General features: G+C 40.5%; 1 protein-coding gene across 4 annotated transcripts in view; it reads left to right on the forward strand.

The window, feature by feature from the left end:
• IQGAP2 (IQ motif containing GTPase activating protein 2) overlaps window positions 1-21388 on the forward strand; it is a 296761-nt gene that overhangs the window by 267853 nt on the left and 7520 nt on the right. For all 4 annotated transcript variants that reach the window (XM_043592352.1, XM_043592373.1, XM_043592363.1 and 1 more), the window contains 5 exons: window positions 2830-2932; window positions 3452-3593; window positions 14374-14461; window positions 16588-16800; window positions 19710-19870. In XM_043592352.1, coding sequence (XP_043448287.1) covers window positions 2830-2932; window positions 3452-3593; window positions 14374-14461; window positions 16588-16800; window positions 19710-19870 — 707 coding nt within the window. The remainder of the gene's footprint in view (window positions 1-2829; window positions 2933-3451; window positions 3594-14373; window positions 14462-16587; window positions 16801-19709; window positions 19871-21388) is intronic.

The raw sequence follows: 21388 nt of genomic DNA on the forward strand, positions 1-21388 counted from the left end.
CATAAAAGGAGCATTAGGCATCTGTTGGGTCAGGGCCTTTAGCTCAGCATGGGAAGCCTTCGATGGCTTCTCAGTCATTTGAAATAAAAAGGCCAAGCATTGAGAGGTTTCTTTTGTTTTGTTTTGTTTTGTTTTGTTTTGTTTTGTTTTGTTTTGTTTTGTTTTTAGATCATTTGGTACATATTTCCTTTTATCCTAAAAGAGAATGTTTTTAAAATAGCTTTGGGCCTTGCTACTCCAAAGTCTTGAGAACTTGTTAGCAATGTACCCCAGACCTGCATTCTTTTTTTTTTTTTTTAAGATTCTGTTTTTAAGTAATCCCTACACCCAGTGTGGGACTTGAATCCACAACCCCAGGATCGAGATTCATGTGCTTTACCGACTGAGCCAGCCAAGTGCCCCCAGAACGGGCATTCTAACAAGAACCCAGGTTCTGCAGATACATACTGGAGATGAAGAAGCCTGGTTAAGGATATCCCCAGTGTGGATTATACCCACACGTAGGAGGAAAGCATAACAGATACACAGCTCTGAAAGGTCCTAGGTACACTCACAAGTGGCAAGGTGGGCTGCTTAAAATTTCAGGCTTTATTATTAAGCTCTTCCCAGAAACAAAATCCTGAGTACAGGCTTGGAAGAAAGACTGCATCTCCTTTCTATTTCCCTGTTTTACCGCTGGAACAGAGAATCTCCGTAAGTGTTTTGAGTGATCCTAAACTAAGGCAGGTCTGAATGACCAGCGGAAGGAGTGAGTCGGCTGATTAAATGAGAGGCTATACGTCTTTGCTCTCTGTATAAACACTGGAAATCACAAAACGTGTGCAAGCAGCGCCACATTTGTAATGGCAATTTTCTAACGATCAAGTGGTCTCATTCCTATTTGAGCAACGAGTCTGTTGTCTCTTTTTATGGTAGATAATCCATCTCCAAAAAATGTCTGCATGCTGGCTACGCATTTGCTGAGGGCAGTATCCTCGTGCGGATAAAGTGGTGGGGAGTTCTCTTTTAGAATGAGACATTCTTTCCCAGGCATAGCAGAGGAAAAAATGTTACTGTATTAATTTACATTGTTACTCTTTAAGGAGAAATGGTCTGTTTTTTTCTGTTAGCAAAAATTTAAAACAGAATCCAATCCTGGGAAATACAGTTTGTGACCAATCTGGATTTTCCTCACAGTTAGATTGGAAGCAGATGTAATAACGTGGGAGGAAAGTAATTGCAGAGAAAAACTGTCTGTTGACTGTCTGTCTGAAATGAAGAGGTGTCCACAACCAGGCATAACAGCAGTTCACTTGGCCCAGCCTGTGGCCACATGCTTGCCCCTTGTCCTCTAAGGAACATGTAGAACCTCCAAACGCTCTTTAAAAAGACACTTTTGGGGCGCCTGGGTGGCGCAGTTGGTTAAGCGTCCGACTTCAGCCAGGTCACGATCTCGCGGTCCGTGAGTTCGAGCCCCGCGTCGGGCTCTGGGCTGATGGCTCAGAGCCTGGAGCCTGTTTCCGATTCTGTGTCTCCCTCTCTCTCTGCCCCTCCCCCGTTCATGCTCTGTCTCTCTCTGTCCCAAAAATAAATAAACGTTGAAAAAAAAAATTTTTTTTAAAATAATAAAATAAAAAGACACTTTTGAGAAATGTGCATGTTCTGTAATTACCAGCCTAAAGGGTAGAAGCTAGCTGCCTAAATTTTCACTCTCCAGAGAAAGCAGCCACATCAGCTCTCCTATCCCCTCAGAGAACAAGGGCATAAATGTATCCATCTTACTTTGTTTTGTCTCTAACTTACTTTCCCCCCAAAAATAGATATACTACCCTTCCAGATTTTACTGTGACATTATATCACCTCTATTACTTGTGTAATGTCTTCGCTTGCCTTTGATCCTTGTGGGGATTATGTACCTGAGGAAACACATCTGGGCCTCAGGCCAAGGAACTATATGGTCATTTCCGCCATCCCTACCCTTGAAAGATCTTCAATGCCAGGCAGATTAAAATAGCTAATAGTGGTGATTTTTTTTTTAATATCCATAGTGTTTGATTACTGCATAATTTTTCCCTGAAGAGATATGGAAATGCCTTTCCAGTTTGTTACCAGTGTTAACCAAGGGACTTCTGCCTCATTTTAGGCTTTTTCCTCCCCAACTTTGACCTTTCCTCTAAAGGCGGCCTGGAGCACAGGGGTCGAAGTAGAAGTAGAAGGCTGCTCCTTGGCACACCTCACATGATCTTGCTAAAAGATGGTTTGTGAACACCTTTCACTGAGCTACAGTTTCTTCGTGTGGAGTAGGCACATCCCTTTGAGATAAAATTAAAAACTGTGTCACCTCCCTGAGGTCTCTGATTTGAATAAATGTCAGACTTGTGGGGCACCTGTGTGGCTCATTCGGTTAAGCATCCGACTTCAGCTTAGGGCATGATCTCACGGTTCGTGGGTTCGAGCCCCGCGTCTGAAGCCTGCTTCGGATTCTGTGTCTCCCTCTCTCCCTGCCCCTCCCCCGCTTGTGCTCTTATCTGCCTCTCAAAGATAAATAAACATTAAAAAATTAAAAAAATAAATAAATGTCTGACTTATAATTAAGATTCAAATAAATGATAGGGGTCCCTGCTTGGCTCATTCAGGAGAGCACACGACTCTTGATCTCAAGGTCGTGAGGTTATGCCCCATGTTGGGCATAAAGCTTACTTTGAAAAAGTAAAAATAAGATTAAAACAATATGAGAAGAAAATTATCTTGGAAAACTGGAAAAGGAACTTGATGTAAAAATGGTAGCACTTAAGAATTTACTTTTATTTGTGTGTGTGTGTATGTGTGTTTATTGCTTTATTGCTTTAGCTCCTGCTGGAACACCAGGATGCAATTGCTCCTGATAAACAGGACTTGCTGAATGAATTGTTGGAATTGCTGGGAGAGGTTCCTAGTGTGGAATCTTTTCTTGGTAAGAGCTTCTTCCTTCTGCTTATCCTGTGGTTGACATTTAGTTGTTTAGTTTTCCTAGTCTAGATCAAAAAAATCTTAATATTCAACTTTATTTAAGAAGATAACTACAGGGGCGCCTGGGTGGCTCATTCAGTTAAGTGTCTAACTCTTGATTTCGGTTCAGGTCGTGATCTCACAGTTTGTGAGATCGAGCCCTGCATCAGGCTCTGTGCTGTTAGAGCACAGAGCCTGCTTGGGATTCTCTCTCTCTTCTCTCTGTCTGCCTCTCTCCAACCCCTGCCCTCACCATGCTCGCTTGCTCGCTCGCTCGCTCTCTCCCTCTCTCTATCAAAATTAATTTTTAAAAAAAGAAACTTCAAAAAAAATAAAAGCCTCTCGCTGTATATTAGAAATTTTTTTTTATGAAGACCATTATCTCCTGTGCAACTGAGCCTTTCCTGTAAACCTTTATCTTGGGTTGCTGACGCCATCATCACAATGAGCAAATGGTAAGAGTAACAATGTTTTCTTTCTACAGGGGAAGGAGCAGTTGACCCCAATGACCCCAACAAGGCAAATACACTAAGCCAACTCTCAAAGATTGAGATCTCCCTTTATTTGACAAGCAAGTACAACATAGGGGACGGTGAAGCTGTTGATGGCCAGAGCCTCATGATAAAGTAAGTTTGGGGCTCAGCGGGCACATGTCTCCGATTATGCGTCTTCAACTATGCAAGTTGAAATAGACTGAATCCCCAAATCCTTTTAGTACATCTAAATATTAAAATACATTATTCATCAAACATCTAACCAAACAAAGGATAATAGAGTATCATTTAAAAGGGAACAAAATACAATTTGTAATTTAGTTTATAATAGTTTATAAAGGCTATTTTTCGTTTGTTTGTTTGCCGTGGAGCACTTTTATTCCTTTCTTTTAAGAAACAAAGTGATTGATTCTGCCTGTAAAAATCCTTAGGTAACTGAAGGGAAATAAGTGTTTCAGAGTGGTGAAAAGATTGGCAAGGAAGTGCCTTAAACCAAATTTAATGTCTGGCATAAAATATCTACAGAAAAGGCACACACATGGTAAGATATCCCACTGTCATTTGATTTATTAACTTGGTTTCCTATTAAACTAAGCCTGGATATGTTTACCAGCTTTGACTTACACCCTACTTCCTGCCCAAAGATTTCAAATGAAGCATTCACACTTTTAATTTCTACCGCATTGGTTCCATCAAAGCTTCTTAGATATCCCACACCAGTCCTTTACGTAAAGAATGAGAAAGAATGAGGTACATCACCGTAAATCAAAACACCATAAACCAAAATGCTTGCTCAGCAACCAATATGGCTTTTAAGAACTTATGTAAACAGGGGCGCCTGGGTGGCTCAGTCGGTTAAGCGTCCGACTTCAGCTCAGGTCACGATCTCACGGTCCGTGAGTTCGAGCCCCGCGTCGGGCTCTGGGCTGACAGCTCAGAGCCTGGAGCCTGCTTCCGGTTCTGTGTCTCCCTCTCTCTCTGCCCCTCCTCCGTTCATGCTCTGTCTCTCTCTGTCTCAAATAAATAAATGTTAAAAAAAAATTAAAAAAAAAAAAGAACTTATGTAAACAAGGATGCATGTTCTATGAGTGATGTGTTGGAGTGAGGTGGAGAATGGACGTAGAAACAGTGACCAAAATGGAATACTTATGTATTTAAATAATACTTGACACATTACTTCCAGGTTACACGTCCAGAGTTCTGACATGGTTTTCATTTGTAACAAGAGCTTTCTGTTCTGCCGCTGACATGATTCAAACAGCGCTCATTTCCAGTTAATTTTTTCCCAGATATTCACACTCATCCATAAAATGATGGGGGGGGGGGGGCCTTGTTCATTGTCCTGTGCTGCAATGTGTGCTTCTTCTAATTAGGCTTGATTATTTTGTCCTCAGATCATCTAAGGCTTCATGCATTCATGTAGCAGATCTTTTGAGGACCCGTTCTGTATCCATGGCCCTGGCTTCACGCTGGGGAGACAGCAGTAAGAAGCCCTTAGCAGTCCCTGCTTCCCAGGGGTCTAAAGTCTGATGGTGGGGAGTACAGCTCAATTGCAGGACAGAAGCCAAGCTGCAGAACTCTTACACACTCTTGGCCTCTTAAGAGTTGAAGGTACTTCCTTAGACTGCTGATTACCAACTCATATTGAATTTGCAAAGAGACAACACAGAGCAGGGCAACAGAGACAGGGGAAGCTTTGCAATCTGTTCCCTGGGTTCCTCTGAGAAATTGCCAATTATAAAGGTAACTGGAAATGCAGAGACTCTGTGGTTCTGCCATGCAAATTAAATTAGGGCAAGTATCCTATGATCTCATATGCTTTGTCCTTAGAAGTAATGGGAAGAAATGTTTTTGTAATTGGTTTTGTCTGTTAGTTGAACATCATTTTCTAAATGCATTCAACTCACTTGTATGCATTAATGAATGGAAATCACAAAGTGGGTAGTCTAAAATACCACATATTCTCAATATCCTACATTTATATATATTTATACTTGTTTCTGAATGAGCGTTGATGGGTCTGCGAATTTTTGGAATTGATTTTAAAAGTTAGGTATGTTGGGCAACCATATATCTTAGCTAGGGAAACCTGGTCCATTGTCCTACTTACATCAGCCCTTGGATGGCCCTGTCCCAGCTCCCCAGCATGTGCTGGAAGCAAATGCTGTCTGCTCCTTTAACCGCCATACTATGTAGAACCAGTGGTTTTTTTTTCTTATTGTTGTAAAATAAACATAACATAAAATTTACCATTTTAACCTTTTAAAGTATACAAATGAGTGGCATTTTGTACATTCAGAATGTCACACAACCATCACAACTTTCTAGTTCCAGAACTTCTATTAATCAGTTATTCCCCCACTACCCTCAGGGCTCTGTAGGCCCTGCCCCAGCGTCCCTAGTGCTTTCTGTCTCTATGAACTTGTCTTTTCTAGACATTTCATATAATTGCAATCATACACTATGTGATCTCTTGCATCTGTCTTCTTTGACTCCACATTATGTTTTTGGCCGAATAATATTCCCTTGTATGGATACAGCACATTGATCATGGACATTTGGGTTGTACCTTTTGACTATTGTGAAAAGTATTGCTGTGACCATTTGTGTACAAGTATTTATTTGAACACCTGTTTTCACTTCTTTTGGATATAAACCTAGGAGTGGAATTGCTGGGTCATAAGGTAATTCTAAGTTTAGCTTTTTGAGAAACTGCCAAACTTCTTTTCATAGTGGCTTTACCATCTTGTATTTCCACCACCAAGGTATAAGAGTTCGAACTTTTCCACATCTTCACAGACACTTATTTTCTGTTTTATGTTGTTACAGCCATTCTAGTGCATATGAAGTAGTATCTCGTTGTGATTTTGATTTACATTCCCCTGATGATAAATAATGTTGAGTTGTCCTTGTCAGCCATTTGTGTACCTTCTTTGTAGAAATGTCTGTGCAAGTATTGGGCCTGTTTTTTGGTTTGTCTTTTTTGTTGCAGAGTTCTAAGAGCTCCTTCTATATTCTAGAGAGTAGACACCTGCCAGATTTATGACTTGCACATATTTTTTACTCCTATGGGTTGCCTTTTTATGCTCTTGGTAATGTCCTTTTATGCACAGAAGTTTTTTAACTTGATGAAGGACAGTTTATTTTTTGTTGTTGCTTGTGCTTTTGGTGTCATGAAATGAGAAATCATTGGGGCCCCTGGGTGGCTCAGTTGGTTGAGTATCTGTCTTGAGTCTTGGTTTCAGCTCATGTCAGGATCCCAGAGTCATATCTCTCCCTCCCTCCCTATCTCCCCCACCCTCTCTCTCTCTCTCCCTCCTCCTCCTCCTCTTCTTCCTTCCCCCCCTTCCTCCTCCTCCTCCTTCCTCTCCTCCTCCTCCTTCCTCTCCTTCTCCTTCCTCTGCTCCTCCTCCTCCCCCTCCTCCTCCTCCCCCTCCTCCTCCCCCTCTCCTCCTCCCCCTCCTCCCCCTCCTCCCCCTCCTCCCCCTCCTCCCCCTCCTCCCCCTCCTCCTCCTCCTCCTCCTCCTCCTCCCCCCCCTCCCTTGCACCTCTCTCACCCACTTGCACTCTGTCTGAAATTAAAAAAAAAAAATCCTTGCCCAACCCTGAGTCCTGAACATTTACTCCTATGTTTTCTTCTAAGAGTTCTATAGTTTCTTTTATGTTTAGGTGTATTACCCCTTTTGAGCTAATTTTTGTGTTTAGTGTAAGGCAGAAGCCCAATTTCATTTTTTTTTTTTGCAGGTGCATGTTCATTTGTCTTACCGCTATTACTTAAAGACACTATTTTTCTCCCTTGAATGGACTTAGATACCCTTGTCGAAAGCCAATTGACCATACACGTATGACTTTCTGGACTCTTGATTCTATTCCATTGATCTGTGTCAGTCCTTATCCTAGTCCCACATTATATGGATCACTGTAACTTTGCAGTAAGTTTTGAAATTGCTAAGCATAAGTCTTCCAACTTGTTCTTTTTCAAGATTCTTTTGGTTTCCTGGGGTTCCTTGCAATTCGTAGTGAATTGTATGATCGACTTTTTCATGTATACAAAAGGACTACTAGGCTAGTGTTTTAATAATTCTTGATAATTTGCTGCTTTCATGGACCTCTGGGGTCTAGATAGTCTTCTTCTGGGCATATTTTAAGATCCTGCCATAGGAAGAGCCCCTCACTAAGCAGCCCGGTGATCAGTGTGGACGACAACCTGAAGAGAAGATTGTCCAAGTAGCCTTCCTTGAAAGTGGGATTTGGATATTGCCCAGAAGATTGAACAGAGTTAGTTTCATGATGTTAGGCAAACCTTACTTCCAAAGACATATATTTTAGGTATATATTTTTAAATCTTGTTAATAACAGACAATTATAAAATGTGTCAATGATAGCAAGCTTGAAGACCATTCAGCCCAAGTCTGTCTCTTTGTGGTGAGGAAATTTAAGTCTAAAATTATGGGAAGCAAGTAGCTAGTCCCTGACGTGCTTTAAACTCATGTGCCCTGTATCATGGATTCTCCATTAATACACACTTTAAATATTGATTTGAAAAGTTTTATGGGGATGTCTTTTCTCCAAGCTAACCAAATTCCTATCTCAAACATAATACATACTTCTTGAGGATCTTCATTACAGAACCGAATTTAACTAACATCAGACAAGGCCTTCAGGAAGTTAGTTTGAAATGGCCAATCATGGAATGAAGAGCATTTGGGATATGAAAGTATCTGGCTTTTCTCTAACAAAAAAAAAAAACTTTCTTGCTTCCTTGTTAAACAGATTGTGTTTTTAACTTTCACCAACGTCCCCTTATGATTAATTACAAAATAACTAGCTTTACAGTGATGAATAACTCATCTTCATGGGAGCACCTGCAGTAGAAGAATTTGAGACATTGTTAATATCCTTATGCTTGTAAACTTCATAGCGTGCTAATTAATAGTTAGATGAAGATGATAACAAACACCTATGGAGTGCTTACCATGTGACAGGCACTATCCTATAGATACAGGTAGATAATAATATGTATATTCATTCCTTCGTATATATATGAAATTTGTCATGTTATATTCTTGGCAACCACAAGAGGTAGAGGTTACTAACTATATTTTACATATGAGGCACAGAACAGACAAAAACTCTTTCCTAGGCAATATGGCTCGTGAGTGGAAAATGGATTCAGACTCAGATGGTCTTAAGTCTTGCAGGGCCTACACTCTTGATCACAAGATTTTACAACTCACTGAGGGCAAGGCCACTGCTCTTTGTATTCTTAGGAAACTTAGAATAAATAATGAGAATGATAGCAAAGCAGTTATTGCATAACTGATGCTGGGACTTCTTTCCAGGCCAAAGAGAAAGACTGACTAATAGATCTGAGGCACATGAAGGCACATATGGGGATAGGGAGAAACATTCTGTTTCCCATCTGTGGGTTTATTAAATAAGGCACCTCAGTTTGGGCTACCGCCATTCTGTCAATAGTACCAAGCCTGGTGGTATTGAAAAAACAAACCAGAAAAACCTGGTTGAGGAATCCTGGGGAGACCTTGGATGACAGCCTGAATCTGTCTCTTATTAGCCATAGAACTCTGAGCAACTCACCTACGCTTCAGTCTCCTCATCTATAAAAAGGGGGAGGGGAAGGAAGGGATGCAATGAGCAAATGAAGGCTGCATTAACACTTTATAAATTATTTTAAAAACTACACAATTGCAAATCTCTCTCATTTTAACTTATGATTCAACTTAAAATGTGTGATCATGGGGCGCCTGGGTGGCTCAGTCGCATTAGTACCAACTTCGGCTCAGGTCGTCATCTTGCACTTTGTGGATTTGAGCCCCGTGTCAGTGTCTGTGCTGACAGCTCGGAGCCTGGAGCCTGCTTTGGATTCTGTACGTCTCTCTCTGTCCCTCCCCTGCTCGCGCTCTCTCAAAAATCAACATTAAAAAAAAATTTTTTTTAAATGTGTGATCTTTGGGACACCTGGCTGGCTCAGTCGGTAAAGCATGTGACTCTTGATCTCAGGGTGGTGAGTTCAAGCCCCACGTTGAACGTAGAGCTTACTTTAAAAAAAAGGGGGGGGGGGCGCCTGGGTGGCGCAGTCGGTTAAGCCTCCGACTTCAGCCAGGTCACGATCTCGCGGTCCGGGAGTTCGAGCCCCGCGTCAGGCTCTGGGCTGATGGCTCAGAGCCTGGAGCCTGTTTCCGATTCTGTGTCTCCCTCTCTCTCTGCCCCTCCCCCGTTCATGCTCTGTCTCTCTCTGTCCCAAAAATAAATAAACGTTGAAAAAAAAAATTTTTAAAAAAACATGATCCTTATGGCCTTTATTAAGGTTGTTTTTCTACAAAAGTATGCGTGTTTAAGTAGAAGGCAACATTTGTGGGTTGCAATCATACTTTGCTGCCTGAGAGCTTTGAGTTGTCATCTCTCAAGAATTCGTTTTCTTACCACATGATTCAGTGGAGCATCTATCATCCCACCTGAAAGATTTCTTTGCTTTTGGTCCAAAACTAGCAGGGGCACTAAATGGCTAAGATGGTATTTGATGTCTGGTGATAAAAATGTATAATCGTATTAGAAGAATTTTAAACAACTGGAAGTGTTCCTTAGGTTCCACAAACATGAACTCCTTTTCAAACTTGGACAAAGTGTCAGGCAGAGGGGGAGGCTCAGGGATGCTACTGGTTCAGAGCATAGGAAAAGATGCCATGTGACTGGAATGGTCAAATCTGAGGGGCCACGCCAGTTTACAAGCACCACGTGGTCTCATTCACCAACAGTAGGATTTGAACACAGCTATGATGAACAAACTTCCTGGTGTATTTCTCTCTCTTTTTAAGTTTATTGACTTATTTTGGAGGGAGAGCACAAGCAGGGGAGAGGCAGAGAGAGAGAATCCCCAGCAGATTCCATGCTGTCAGTGCAGACCACGATGCAGGGCTCCATCTCACAAACCATGTGATCGTGACCTGAACTGAAACCAACAGGCAGGTGCTTAACCAACTGAGCCACCCAGGTGCCCCATCCTTGGTGTATTTCTTTCTTGCTTTTTTTTTTTTATTCTTCCTCAGAATTAGATACTTCCTCAAACAGGGAGGGTGGTAGAGTCCTTGGTTTGATCAGCATTTCTTACATATTGTTTGAACAGCCACAGAGCCGATACTCTAACCAGTTGGTTTATGGTGGCTAAACCCTATCTAGAATTTTGTGTTTGCACTGGGGTGAGGAGGGGACACATCTTAAGACCATTGGCAAACAAATGTGAGCAAAACTATGAATTCTGTTTAAACCCTCTCATGAAGAGGTTTAAGGAACTGGAGGTTTCACTCACAAAAAGAAAGGGTAGTGGAAGAGGGGTTGGGGACACATTTGAGGCACCTCTGTACAGGTTTGTGGAGGCTGATGATATGGAAAGAGCATTCAACTTGTGTTTTGCAACCCTGGAAAACAGAGTGACCTTTGTGTAACCACTGAGCCTCTTATATCTTAGTTGCTTCATTTGTATAATCAGGGATTGAACTATTTCCCGAAGGTTCCCCTCAGTGCAGAAGTCCTATGACTAACCAGGTCCAGTGAGTGGACTTCAGTGGAAGACACGTCTCTCACAGTGAGGTTCCTGCATAAGAATGGAATTTTCCAAACTTGCACTTGCCAAACTACATTCAACGTGAGCCACACAAGTAATTTTAAGATTTCTAGAAACCACATTTTAACTTTTTTAATGTTTGTTTATTTATTTTGAGAGAGAGAGAGAGCATGCATGCGCACATGAGCAGGGAGGGGCAGAGAGATAGAGGGAAAGAGAGAATCCCAAGTAGGCTCTGGGCCATCAGCAGAGAAACCCAGAAACCACATTTTAAAAAGAAACAGGTGAAAGGGGCACCTGGGTGGCTCAATCGGTTAAGCTTCCAACTTTGCCGTAGGCCATGATCTCATGGTTCCTGAGTTCCAGCCCAGCATCAGGCTCTATGCTGACAGCTCAGAGCCTGGAGCCTGCTTTGGATTCTGTGTCTCCCTCTCTCTCTGCCACCACCCCCCCTCCCCCACCCCAGCTCATGCTCTGTCTCTCTCAAAAGTAAACATTAAAATAAATAAAAATTAAGATAAAAAAGAAAAAGAAACAGGTGAAGGGGCGCCTGGGTGGCTCAGTCAGTTAAGCCTCTGACTCTTGATTTTGGCTCAGGTCATGATCTCACAATTTGTGAGTTTGAGCCCCGTGTCAGGTGCCGTGCTGACAGCATGGGACCTGCTTGAGATTCTCTCTCCACCTCCCTCTCTGCCCTCTCCTGTGTCCACACGTGCACATTGTCTCTCTCAAATAAATAAACGTTTAAAAAAAAAAAAAGTGAAATTAAGTGCCTGGGTGGCTCAGTAGGTTGAGCATCTAACTTCAGCTCAGGCCATGATCTCATAGTTCCTGAGTTGGAGCCCCCCATCAGACTCTCTGCTGTCAGCACAGAACCCGCTTCAGTTCCTCTGCCCTCTGCCCCCTCTCTGCACCTCCCCCACTCATGCTGTCTCTCTCAAAAATAAATGAACATTTTTTTAAGTTAAATCAATTCCAATTTATTTTATTTAGGGGTGCCTGACTGGCTTAGTTGGTAGAGCATGCAACTCTTGACCTCAGGGCCATCAATTCAAGCCCCACACTGGGCATAGAGCTTACATAAATATTAATAATAATTCCAATATATTTTAGTTAAGCCAATGTATCAAAAATGTCAGTATTTCAATATGTAATTAGTGTAAAAAACTGTTAGTTTTTTCATCCTAAGCATTCAAAATCCAGTGTGTGTTTTACACCTCTAATACATCTCAATTTGGACCAGGCATGTTTCAAGTGGTCCATGGCCACCTGTGGCCAATGGCTGCCATCTTGGGCAGCTCAGCTTTAATGACCACGTGAGTGCTTACTACACGTCAGATCCTACTGAGAGGCTTTACGTGCCACTTTCCCTTCAGTCCTCCCATAAGTCCTCTGAGAGAATCCCATTATATAAATGAAAAAAAAACAGAGTCATTGAGGTTATATAGTTTGTATAAGTCCACACAGCTAGTAAGCAGCAGGAGCCCCAATTAGACCTTACATCTGTCTGACCCCAGTACCCATAACCATTAGGCATACTGTAGGGGGAGATAGTTCCCTATCCTGAAACAGGACGGTTCCTTACATGCGAGATGCCTAGGATAGAACTTTGGCAGGGGATTCCACAGGCTTGACGTAAAGTAGAATTCCAAGACAAAAATGCAGTATAGGCAGTTTGTCCTTGATCAACTCCTTAACAAACATTCTTTGTCCCTTGCACAGCATGCTTTAGTGACCCTAGTCATTTTGGTCATCAGATACCCTCTCTGAAGAGATGAGCTGGGAGTTTCCTGGAAACATGTACCATAAGTAGTTCCTAGAATGTTGTTTCAAATATGAAACCATCACTGTGTCTATATTTTTTAAATCATCCAATGTTTTCATTTTGAACTTGATGTTCCTGTTTAATACATTCATGATGATTGGTAGAAGGAGTAGTGTGAGGAGAAAACCAGACTTGGCTCTCTAAGCTGCAGCCGCCTTAGAAACAGTGCCTTCGCCCACATGGCTGTAATCAGCTGTGTGTCCACCTTTGACTCTCGGAGGAGTATTTGTACATTCCCAGACAGCCTGTAAATCCCCAGGAGTGAAGGGTCATGGGCCAGAGGAAATGGCTATAATTGTTCTTCTCATATAGACTTGAAATAAATAAATGACAAAAGTGTTTACAGATGGTTTATTGGATTTTATCCTATTTTCAAAAATAATATGTTTGGAATTAACCGTGAGGATTTTCTCTGTCATTTGCCCTGATGTTTCACGACAAGAACAATGTTGTGTTTTCATTTTCTAATTTTCATGCCATGTGAACATTTCCTGCTGTAGTTGAAGGGGAAATATATCATCTAGTGATGTCACACAGTGCCTTTGGAACTAGTGAGGTTAAATACCATAGAGCAGCAAAAAAAGTGAGACTTCCGTCATCAGTTAGACCTGTTGATAATTTTAGGCAGCTTCTGTTTATGTTTCCATTTTTTGGAAAGGAAGCTATCTCCACTATTTTTGCCACTCATGTAAAAGTACACAGACTTGACCTCTTGCCTTTTATGTTGAAATTTTTTCACATCATTACATAACCTGATCTTTTAGGAAGGGGTGGCTGACCACATGAAGGGACACATGGGAAAAAGTAGTGTGCTCTTAGCGCCTCCAGCTGAGTTTCCTAGCTATTGATGTTTCATTGAGCAGCTCTTCTCTTAGCTGCCCCAGGAAGACAAGGACGCAAGCCTAGTAGTTAGCTTTTCCAAGGGACCTGAGGCTCTTGAACACTGTCCTCCCAGCGGCTCTGTCAGCCAGCAGCCAAAGCCCCCACAGCCCATCTGGGACCGCTCGCTCCCACGGGCCTTTACACCATTTCATAACTTTCTCAGAGCAGGAAAGGTAACATTTGGACTGGCTCCTAAAGGCTTAGAATATATTAAACAGGCTCAGAAGCTTAAGCATTATTAAAGTCGGGAAAGAGGCAAGGGTACTAGATACCATTCCTGCATCCTCTGTGGTAGCAGGACATATCGGCACCACTCGTCCATCCCACTCATCAATAATAGTCCCAGCCTACAAAGAAGGAAACGTGTTTAGATAAGGAATCCTATGACATACCTGTCCCCGTGTTACTGACACCATAATCCCACGACATCCAGTGTGTAAAACCCAGACTTCAGTTATCAAGCATTAGCGAACTTGCAGGAGCCTCAGAGCAGATGTGAATTTCCAAAAGACTTTTATTTTCAGGGATTATCTTTGCATGTGTTTGTGCACTCCCTCGGGAAAAGCAGATGGTTGTGCATCAGGACTGCTGTCTGAAAGTCTGTCTCTTCTCAATTTTGTAAGGACCAAAAAGCTGATCATTGATGTCATCCGGAACCAACCAGGGAACACATTGACAGAAATCTTGGAGACACCAGCAACTACAAAAGAGGTTAAGTAATTGGTCTTTGAATGTAAAATAATAAGTACCATGTGTGGAAGTTGACTTGACTGATCTTCATGTCCAGAGTTTACTGTTGTCTTGAAAACACTATACATGACATGGTTTGAAAGTAGGGAATTTTATCTCTTACTCTAGCCAGCTGAGTTGAGTCATATATATAAAATCCCTATCCAAGGGAATGAAATAGAAAATGCAGCACCAAATTTATGCTGAATGTAATTTTGTCCTAGACTGTGAAGGTAGTTTTCTGGGCCATTCAAAGCTTCTGAATGCTCATCGTAAACTTCATCACTCACTGGGTGGGCAGGTAAGTTGTTAAGACATAGTTCTGGTCAATAGGATATAGGAAAATACCTCTCATGTTTTACACGTTGGATAACTTGAAACAAACCAGTGTCTCACACATGAAAACTGTTTTCTAAATGCTTCAGGAGCAAATGTGTTCAGTCCGTCAGGTCAGAGCACCATTACCCTGGTATAAGCAACTGAAGATTCATAACAATCTTGCGTTAAAATCTTTGTCAACATCTGTGAAAATACATCATTGTTTATTTCACTCATTTTTAATGAAATTAATTCACTGTTACTGCTTTAGTTGTCAATAATTGTCACTCCCTGGAAAAAGTTAACAAAATTATCTAATTAGGTACTTCCTGGCAGAGCTACCCATAATTTTCCTGAGTCAATCTTTTTTTTTAAAGAGTTTACCTTTTTTTAATGTTTCTTTGAGAGAGAGAGAGACAGAGAGAGAGAGAGAGAAAGCCCGCTCACATGGGGGAGGGGCAGAGAGAGCAGGGCACAGAGGATCCAAAGCGGGCTCTGCACTGACAGCAGGGAGCCCAGTGCGGGATTTGAACTCACGAACGGTGAAATCTTGACCTGAGCCAAGATCAAAAGTCGGATGCTTAAGGGACTGAGGCACCCAGGTGCCCCCTGCATCATTTTTAATTAAAGTGGTTGCCTCTAAGAAATGACTGTCAATTTTTAATTTTAAAAATATATAAGATAAAACTACAAGTGATCTGATGTTGGTTAATGTATGAATATTTTTAAACAATGTGAGTGGAATATTGTGAGTGGAATATTTTAATTTAGTAAGAGAATTTTAGTCCTTATTGAATATTTAATTTTTCCCCAAATGTCACTAAGAATGCTGCATCTCCTAGCTATGTAATTCTGGGCACTTAGAAGTTTTTCTGAGCCTCAGTTTTCTCAGCTATAAAATGAGAATAATAATAGTGCTTAATTCACAGCAGTAAAAAATGAGTTAAAACATGTTAAGTGGGTAGAATACCTAGCTCATATTAGATGTTCAGCAACATATTAGGTGCTACAGTTGCTATTGTTATTTACTGCTGGCCTGGTTAACTATTCCTATGTAGGTGATACTGATCTGTCATCTGATAATACTTGTATCCTTAGACTTCATTTATTGTGTCAATCATCTAATGAAATGGGAAGATCACCAGTCTCCTTAGAAAACTTTTTTTTTTTAACAACCTGTCCAAATTCTATACAATCATTTACTCTTCATTTATTTGGGAAATTAGTATGAGCTCGAATATTCTTACTCCATTTTGGTTCCAGAAAACCCTGCAGGTTTTTCAGAGTTGGTAGTTTGAGAATTATTCCTTCATTAGAACAAAGGTCTCTGCCTTCCTGGCTTACAGATCTCCATAAATATGGCTGAGGTGTGAGAGTTCAGTCAGGTTCTGGATGTTCAGGGTGTTAGCTGTGTTTTCGTGAATAATGTAGTCTTAGTTTCCTCAACTGAAGTCTCTAGCAGATGGAAATCCTTCCATTCAGGGAATTCTAAGACATCAGTTCCCCACTGGAGTATGTTTGTTACTAAGGTGATCTGTCATGTTTGCGCTAAAGGAGCCATTGAGAATTTTGCTCACAATAGGCCTGCCACCACTGCTATATTTCTCAAAAAGATGAAATAATCCCTTCCAAAGACCTACTTCAAAATCCATGAGCACGTGCTGATTCTGGCCGTTGAACTCTGACCTGAGGACCTCTTTTATTTTGACATTAACTTGCCTTACACAGCTTATGAATTTGTGAGATGGGGGAATCAGAGAAAAGTCAACATCTTGATATTCCCTTTTCAGGAAGCAGATCATGCCAGAGACATGGAGAGCCGTGCTATTATAGATTCCCAGGCCCCAGAAGAAATGAAGCATAGCCAGTCTATGATTGAAGATGCACAGCTACCCCTGCAGCAGAAGAAGAGGAAAATCCAGAGAAATCTTCGGACTTTGGAACAAACCAGACATGTGTCATCCAAAAATAAGTACCAAGACATTCTCAATGAGATTGCCAAGGTTTTTGAAAATAGTATTCTTGCTTCTACACTTAGCAGACCAACACTGGCTAATCGTTGGTCATATGCTGGGCAGTCTATGAGGTGGCATAGTTGTAATTCATAGTTGTAATGCCATGGTCAATATTACAGATTTTTATTTGACTTTTTTAAAGGATCATTTGCTTTATTTTTTTAACATTTATTTATTTATTTTGAGAGAGAGAGAGCTTGCAACTGGGGGAGAGGCAGAGACAGGGAGAGAGAGAATCCCAAGTAGGCTCCACACTCAGCACAGAGCCACATGTAGGGCTTAATCCCACGACCATGAGATCATGACCTGAGCTGAAATCAAGAGCCAGACACTTAATCAACTGAGCCACCCACGGGCCCCAATATTACAGATTTTTAAGGGTTCCACACCCATTGATGACTTTTTTTTTTCGAAGTTTATTTATTTTGAGAGAACGAGTGGGGAAGGGGCAGAGAGAGGGGTGGACAGAGGGTCTGAAGCAGGCTCTGTGCTGACAGCAGAGTCTGATGTGGGGTTCGAACTCACAAACCATGAGATCATGACCTGAGCCAAAGTCGGACACTTAACCAACTAAGCCCCCCAGGTGCCCCCATAGATGACTTTTAATAGAGAAAAGTCACAACTTTTCCAAGTCATTAGGACATTTGACACACTAGAAATAAATGCTCAGGAAATGGAATAGACAAGTTTCATCTATACTTTTAAAACAATACCTACTAATTTTGTGGGGTTTTTAAAAGATTTTTTTAGTAATCTCTATACTTAACATGGGACTCAAACCTACAACACCAAGGTCAAGAGTCACATGCCCCACTGACTGAGCCAGTCAGGTGTTCCAATACCTACTAGTTTTTTGGCTTTGTTTTTCCCAATACCTACTAGTTTTAAAAATGACACTTCTGGGGCGCCTGGATGGCTCAGTTGGTTAAGTGTCCGACTTTGGCTCAGGTTATGATCTCGCGGTTCGTGAGTTTGATCCCCGTGTCGGGCTCTGTGCTGACAGCTCAGAGCCTGGAGCCTGCTTCGGATTCTGTGTCTCCCTCTCTCTCTGCCCCTTCCCGGTTCATGCTCTGTCTCTCTCTGTCTCGAAAATAAACAAAACATTTAAAAAAAATTTTTTTTAAATGACACTTTTATGAGAGTTCTCTCTTGAGTTGTCCTATAGCCCAATTGCTCTTAGGACCTGGCATTGAGATGATAACTCTTTGTCCCTGAGAATTTGCCTCTGAACAATTGACCCTAAATGCAGTTGAGACTTAGATGTTGCTTTCTGTTTTCTCATCCCGTATTTTAACAGTTGGGAAACTTCCTGAGAAAAGGATCTCAAATTAGTGTGAGGAAACATCACAGGATATGGCTGAGATCTGTTTGCCAAGGATAAGGAAATACATATTTGGGTCAAAGAACATTTCATTCTTTGCATCCAAACATGCAAATTAAAAATGGGTCTGGAGGTTCATAGCAGTTAAGTGATCAGAAAAAAAAAAAGTAAATTGTCTTAATTTCTTGGTGGAAAATCACCTCCATTTCTTTTTTCCGTGGAAAGTCATGGTCACTTTTGGCAATAGGCTTATTCCTCCTAGCCTAAGTGACTGTGACTCAAGGGAAGTCACATTTCTTTCTACAGCCCTGGGGTGGAAAATATCTGTCTTTGCAAATATGTAGTAGAAAAATTAATGTTTTCGCCTTTTAAAAAAAGCTGTCATGAAGGTATCCTCCAAAAGATCCTGTTTAATGGACAATTTTTACACATACATGTGTATGTCTGTCTGGATTCCTAGGGGAATGTTTTTTAATTTGTCCACATAGGGAAAATAATATTAAACAAGCATCATTTTTATGATTTTCATGATTTACCATTTAGAATTACAAATAAATCTTATGTCTGTAAGTTTAAACATAGCATAGCCCTTGTAATTTGTGAGTAACTTGAACGACGTGATGTTCTAGGAACTGTATTTAAATCCAAGCAGTAGTCACCAAAGTTAAATCTTTCCAGTCAGCCTTGAGAGCTCAGTTGTTTTTGCAAGCCTTCAGAAATAGTTCCCAGATTAAAAAAAGAAAAGAAAAAAAAAAGAACTATTTCCCAGATTAAAAAGTGCATTGTTTTTTTGTTTTGTTTTGTTTTTATTTCTAAAATGGATGCAGTAATTGCATGTAAACCTTTTCAGGTAAAGTATTCTTCAAAGTGGAATGTTGAAAACATTTTGAAGAAATTGCTATCTCCTACTGAAGTCTTCCTTATGCCCCTTTTAGAACACTATTTTATTTTATGGTCATTCTAAAAATGCTTCTCTTCTTTTCCATCAAAACAAAAATAAATGTTAGCATCTCTGTTAACATGAATTAGGGACCTTTGCCAGTCTGAAGTAAGCAAGGAAGGGGGGAGCACCTTAGTTTGCAGAGATTATGGGGTACCTGGCTGGTTCAGTTGGTAGAGTATGGAGCTCTTGATCTTGGGGTCGTGAGTTCAAGCCCCAGGTTGGGTGCAGAGATTGCTTAAGTTAAACTTAAACATATATGTATACACACACACACACAACTATATATATATATTTATGTAAATATATATATTTATATATATAAGTTATAAGAATATATATTATAAAATATATATTATAAAATTATAAATTATATAAATATATAAATATTTATATATAAATATATATATAAATATATATATAAATATATTTATATATATATTTATATATATAAATATATTTATATATATATTTATATATATAAATATATATATAAAGATTAAGGTGACTAAGGGAAGTTACAGGTTAACAGTCACAAACAGTGACTTCATAGTCCACATTCTTCTTGTCCCAAATTGGCAGTGTCATAAATTAACCTTCTTAAATGTCATATCATAGCCTTTACTTGTTTTTTAGGACATTCGAAATCAAAGAATACATCGTAAGCTTCGAAAAGCTGAATTGGCAAAACTTCAGCAGACCCTGAATGCACTTAATGAGAAGGCGGCATTTTATGAAGAGCAAATTAATTATTATGACACCTACATAAAGACTTGCTTGGACAACTTAAAAAGACGGTAAGTTAAAAATCATATATCCATTTGTAATGTCATGATTTATATGGGTGTCAATTATTTTACCCACTTGAATGATGGGGTTTGGAAGCAAACTCCTTGCTTTCTTTTATAACCAAAAAACTAGAATCTGGATTTTGTGATTTGCTACTGGGATCTAAGAAGTCAGGAGTGCATTTAGATACTTTTTAATTGCCCATCAGTATTGAAATTCATGTAGCTCAACCTGTTGTATTCTAAGCAAGTAGCTTTATTTTTTTTTTTTAATGTTTATTTACTTTTGAGACAGAGAGAGACACAGCATGAGCAGGGAAGGGACAGAGAGACACAGAATGTGAAGCAGGCTCTAGGCTCAGAGCTGTCAGCACAGAGCCCAACACGGGGCTTGAACTCACGAACTGTGAGATCATGACCTGAGCCGAAGTCGGACGCTTAAGCAACTGAGCCACCCAGGCGCCCCCTAAGGAAGTAGCTTTAATGCTTGGGGAAGCACTCTCATTTTCCCTTTGGTCTCTTTTACTCAAAGAGGCCAAACACTATGATAAAAAAAAAATTGAAGCTACTCTTACTTTTTGAATATTTACAATAAACAATGTTAAGTAACCCCAGGTATTTGCTACTAGCAGAATGTGGCCTAATGATTTTAAATTAGTTAGTGCTTTTAAAACATTATCCTTGATGGGGAACCTGGATGGCTGTGTCAATCAAGCATATAACTTCGGCTCAGGTCATAATGTCACGGTTCGTGGGTTTGAGCCCCACGTCGGGCTCTGTGCTGACAGCTCAGAGCCTGGAGCCTGCTTCAGATTCCATGTCTCCTTCTAGACACATCTCTCCCCTGTTCAGAGTCTGTTTGTCTCGCTTTCTCAAAAATAAACGTTTAAAATTTTTTTTTAATTATTATTGACATGAAAGACAAAATTTGGCAGTTCCCCATTACCCATTAGCATACATATTACAGATTTTTTTATACACAGCAGAGCCACTTTTAATGAGTATTCTTTGCTCGTTGTTGTTCTTCCTACTTACTAGACTAAGGCTGACACTAATCAAATTTTAATTACCCATTTAAATGTGCAGCATAATGTTTTCATGCAGTAAGAAATGGTGCTGTATGGAATAATCAATTGCATTAATCACAGAAGATTTGATGAAGGGAAATAACCAAATTTAAACCTCCTTTATTTGGGCCCCACTAGTTCTGAATTTTAATTCATTGGCTTGAAGCCTGTAAATTACTGTATTCCTGGAGAAAGAAGTTGATCCAGCCAATAATACCCAGTAGAAATAAGGTTGTTAGAGGGCTGGGGTTTTTTTGTTTGTTTTTTTCACTTGCAACCACTTGAAGACATTTTACAACCTTTGCCGCTAATTAGGTGAGCTAGATTTGCGTTCTAATTCTTCCTTACGTTGTGTGATCTATGACCGAGCCCAGTGAACTCTGGAACTTAAGTTTTCTCATCTTGAAGGTGGCAAGAGGAGTACCAGCCTCACAAGTGTTTCTATGAGAGCTAAATGAAA

Source organism: Prionailurus bengalensis, chromosome A1 (genome assembly GCF_016509475.1).
Source record: "Prionailurus bengalensis isolate Pbe53 chromosome A1, Fcat_Pben_1.1_paternal_pri, whole genome shotgun sequence".
NCBI lineage: Eukaryota > Metazoa > Chordata > Mammalia > Carnivora > Felidae > Prionailurus > Prionailurus bengalensis.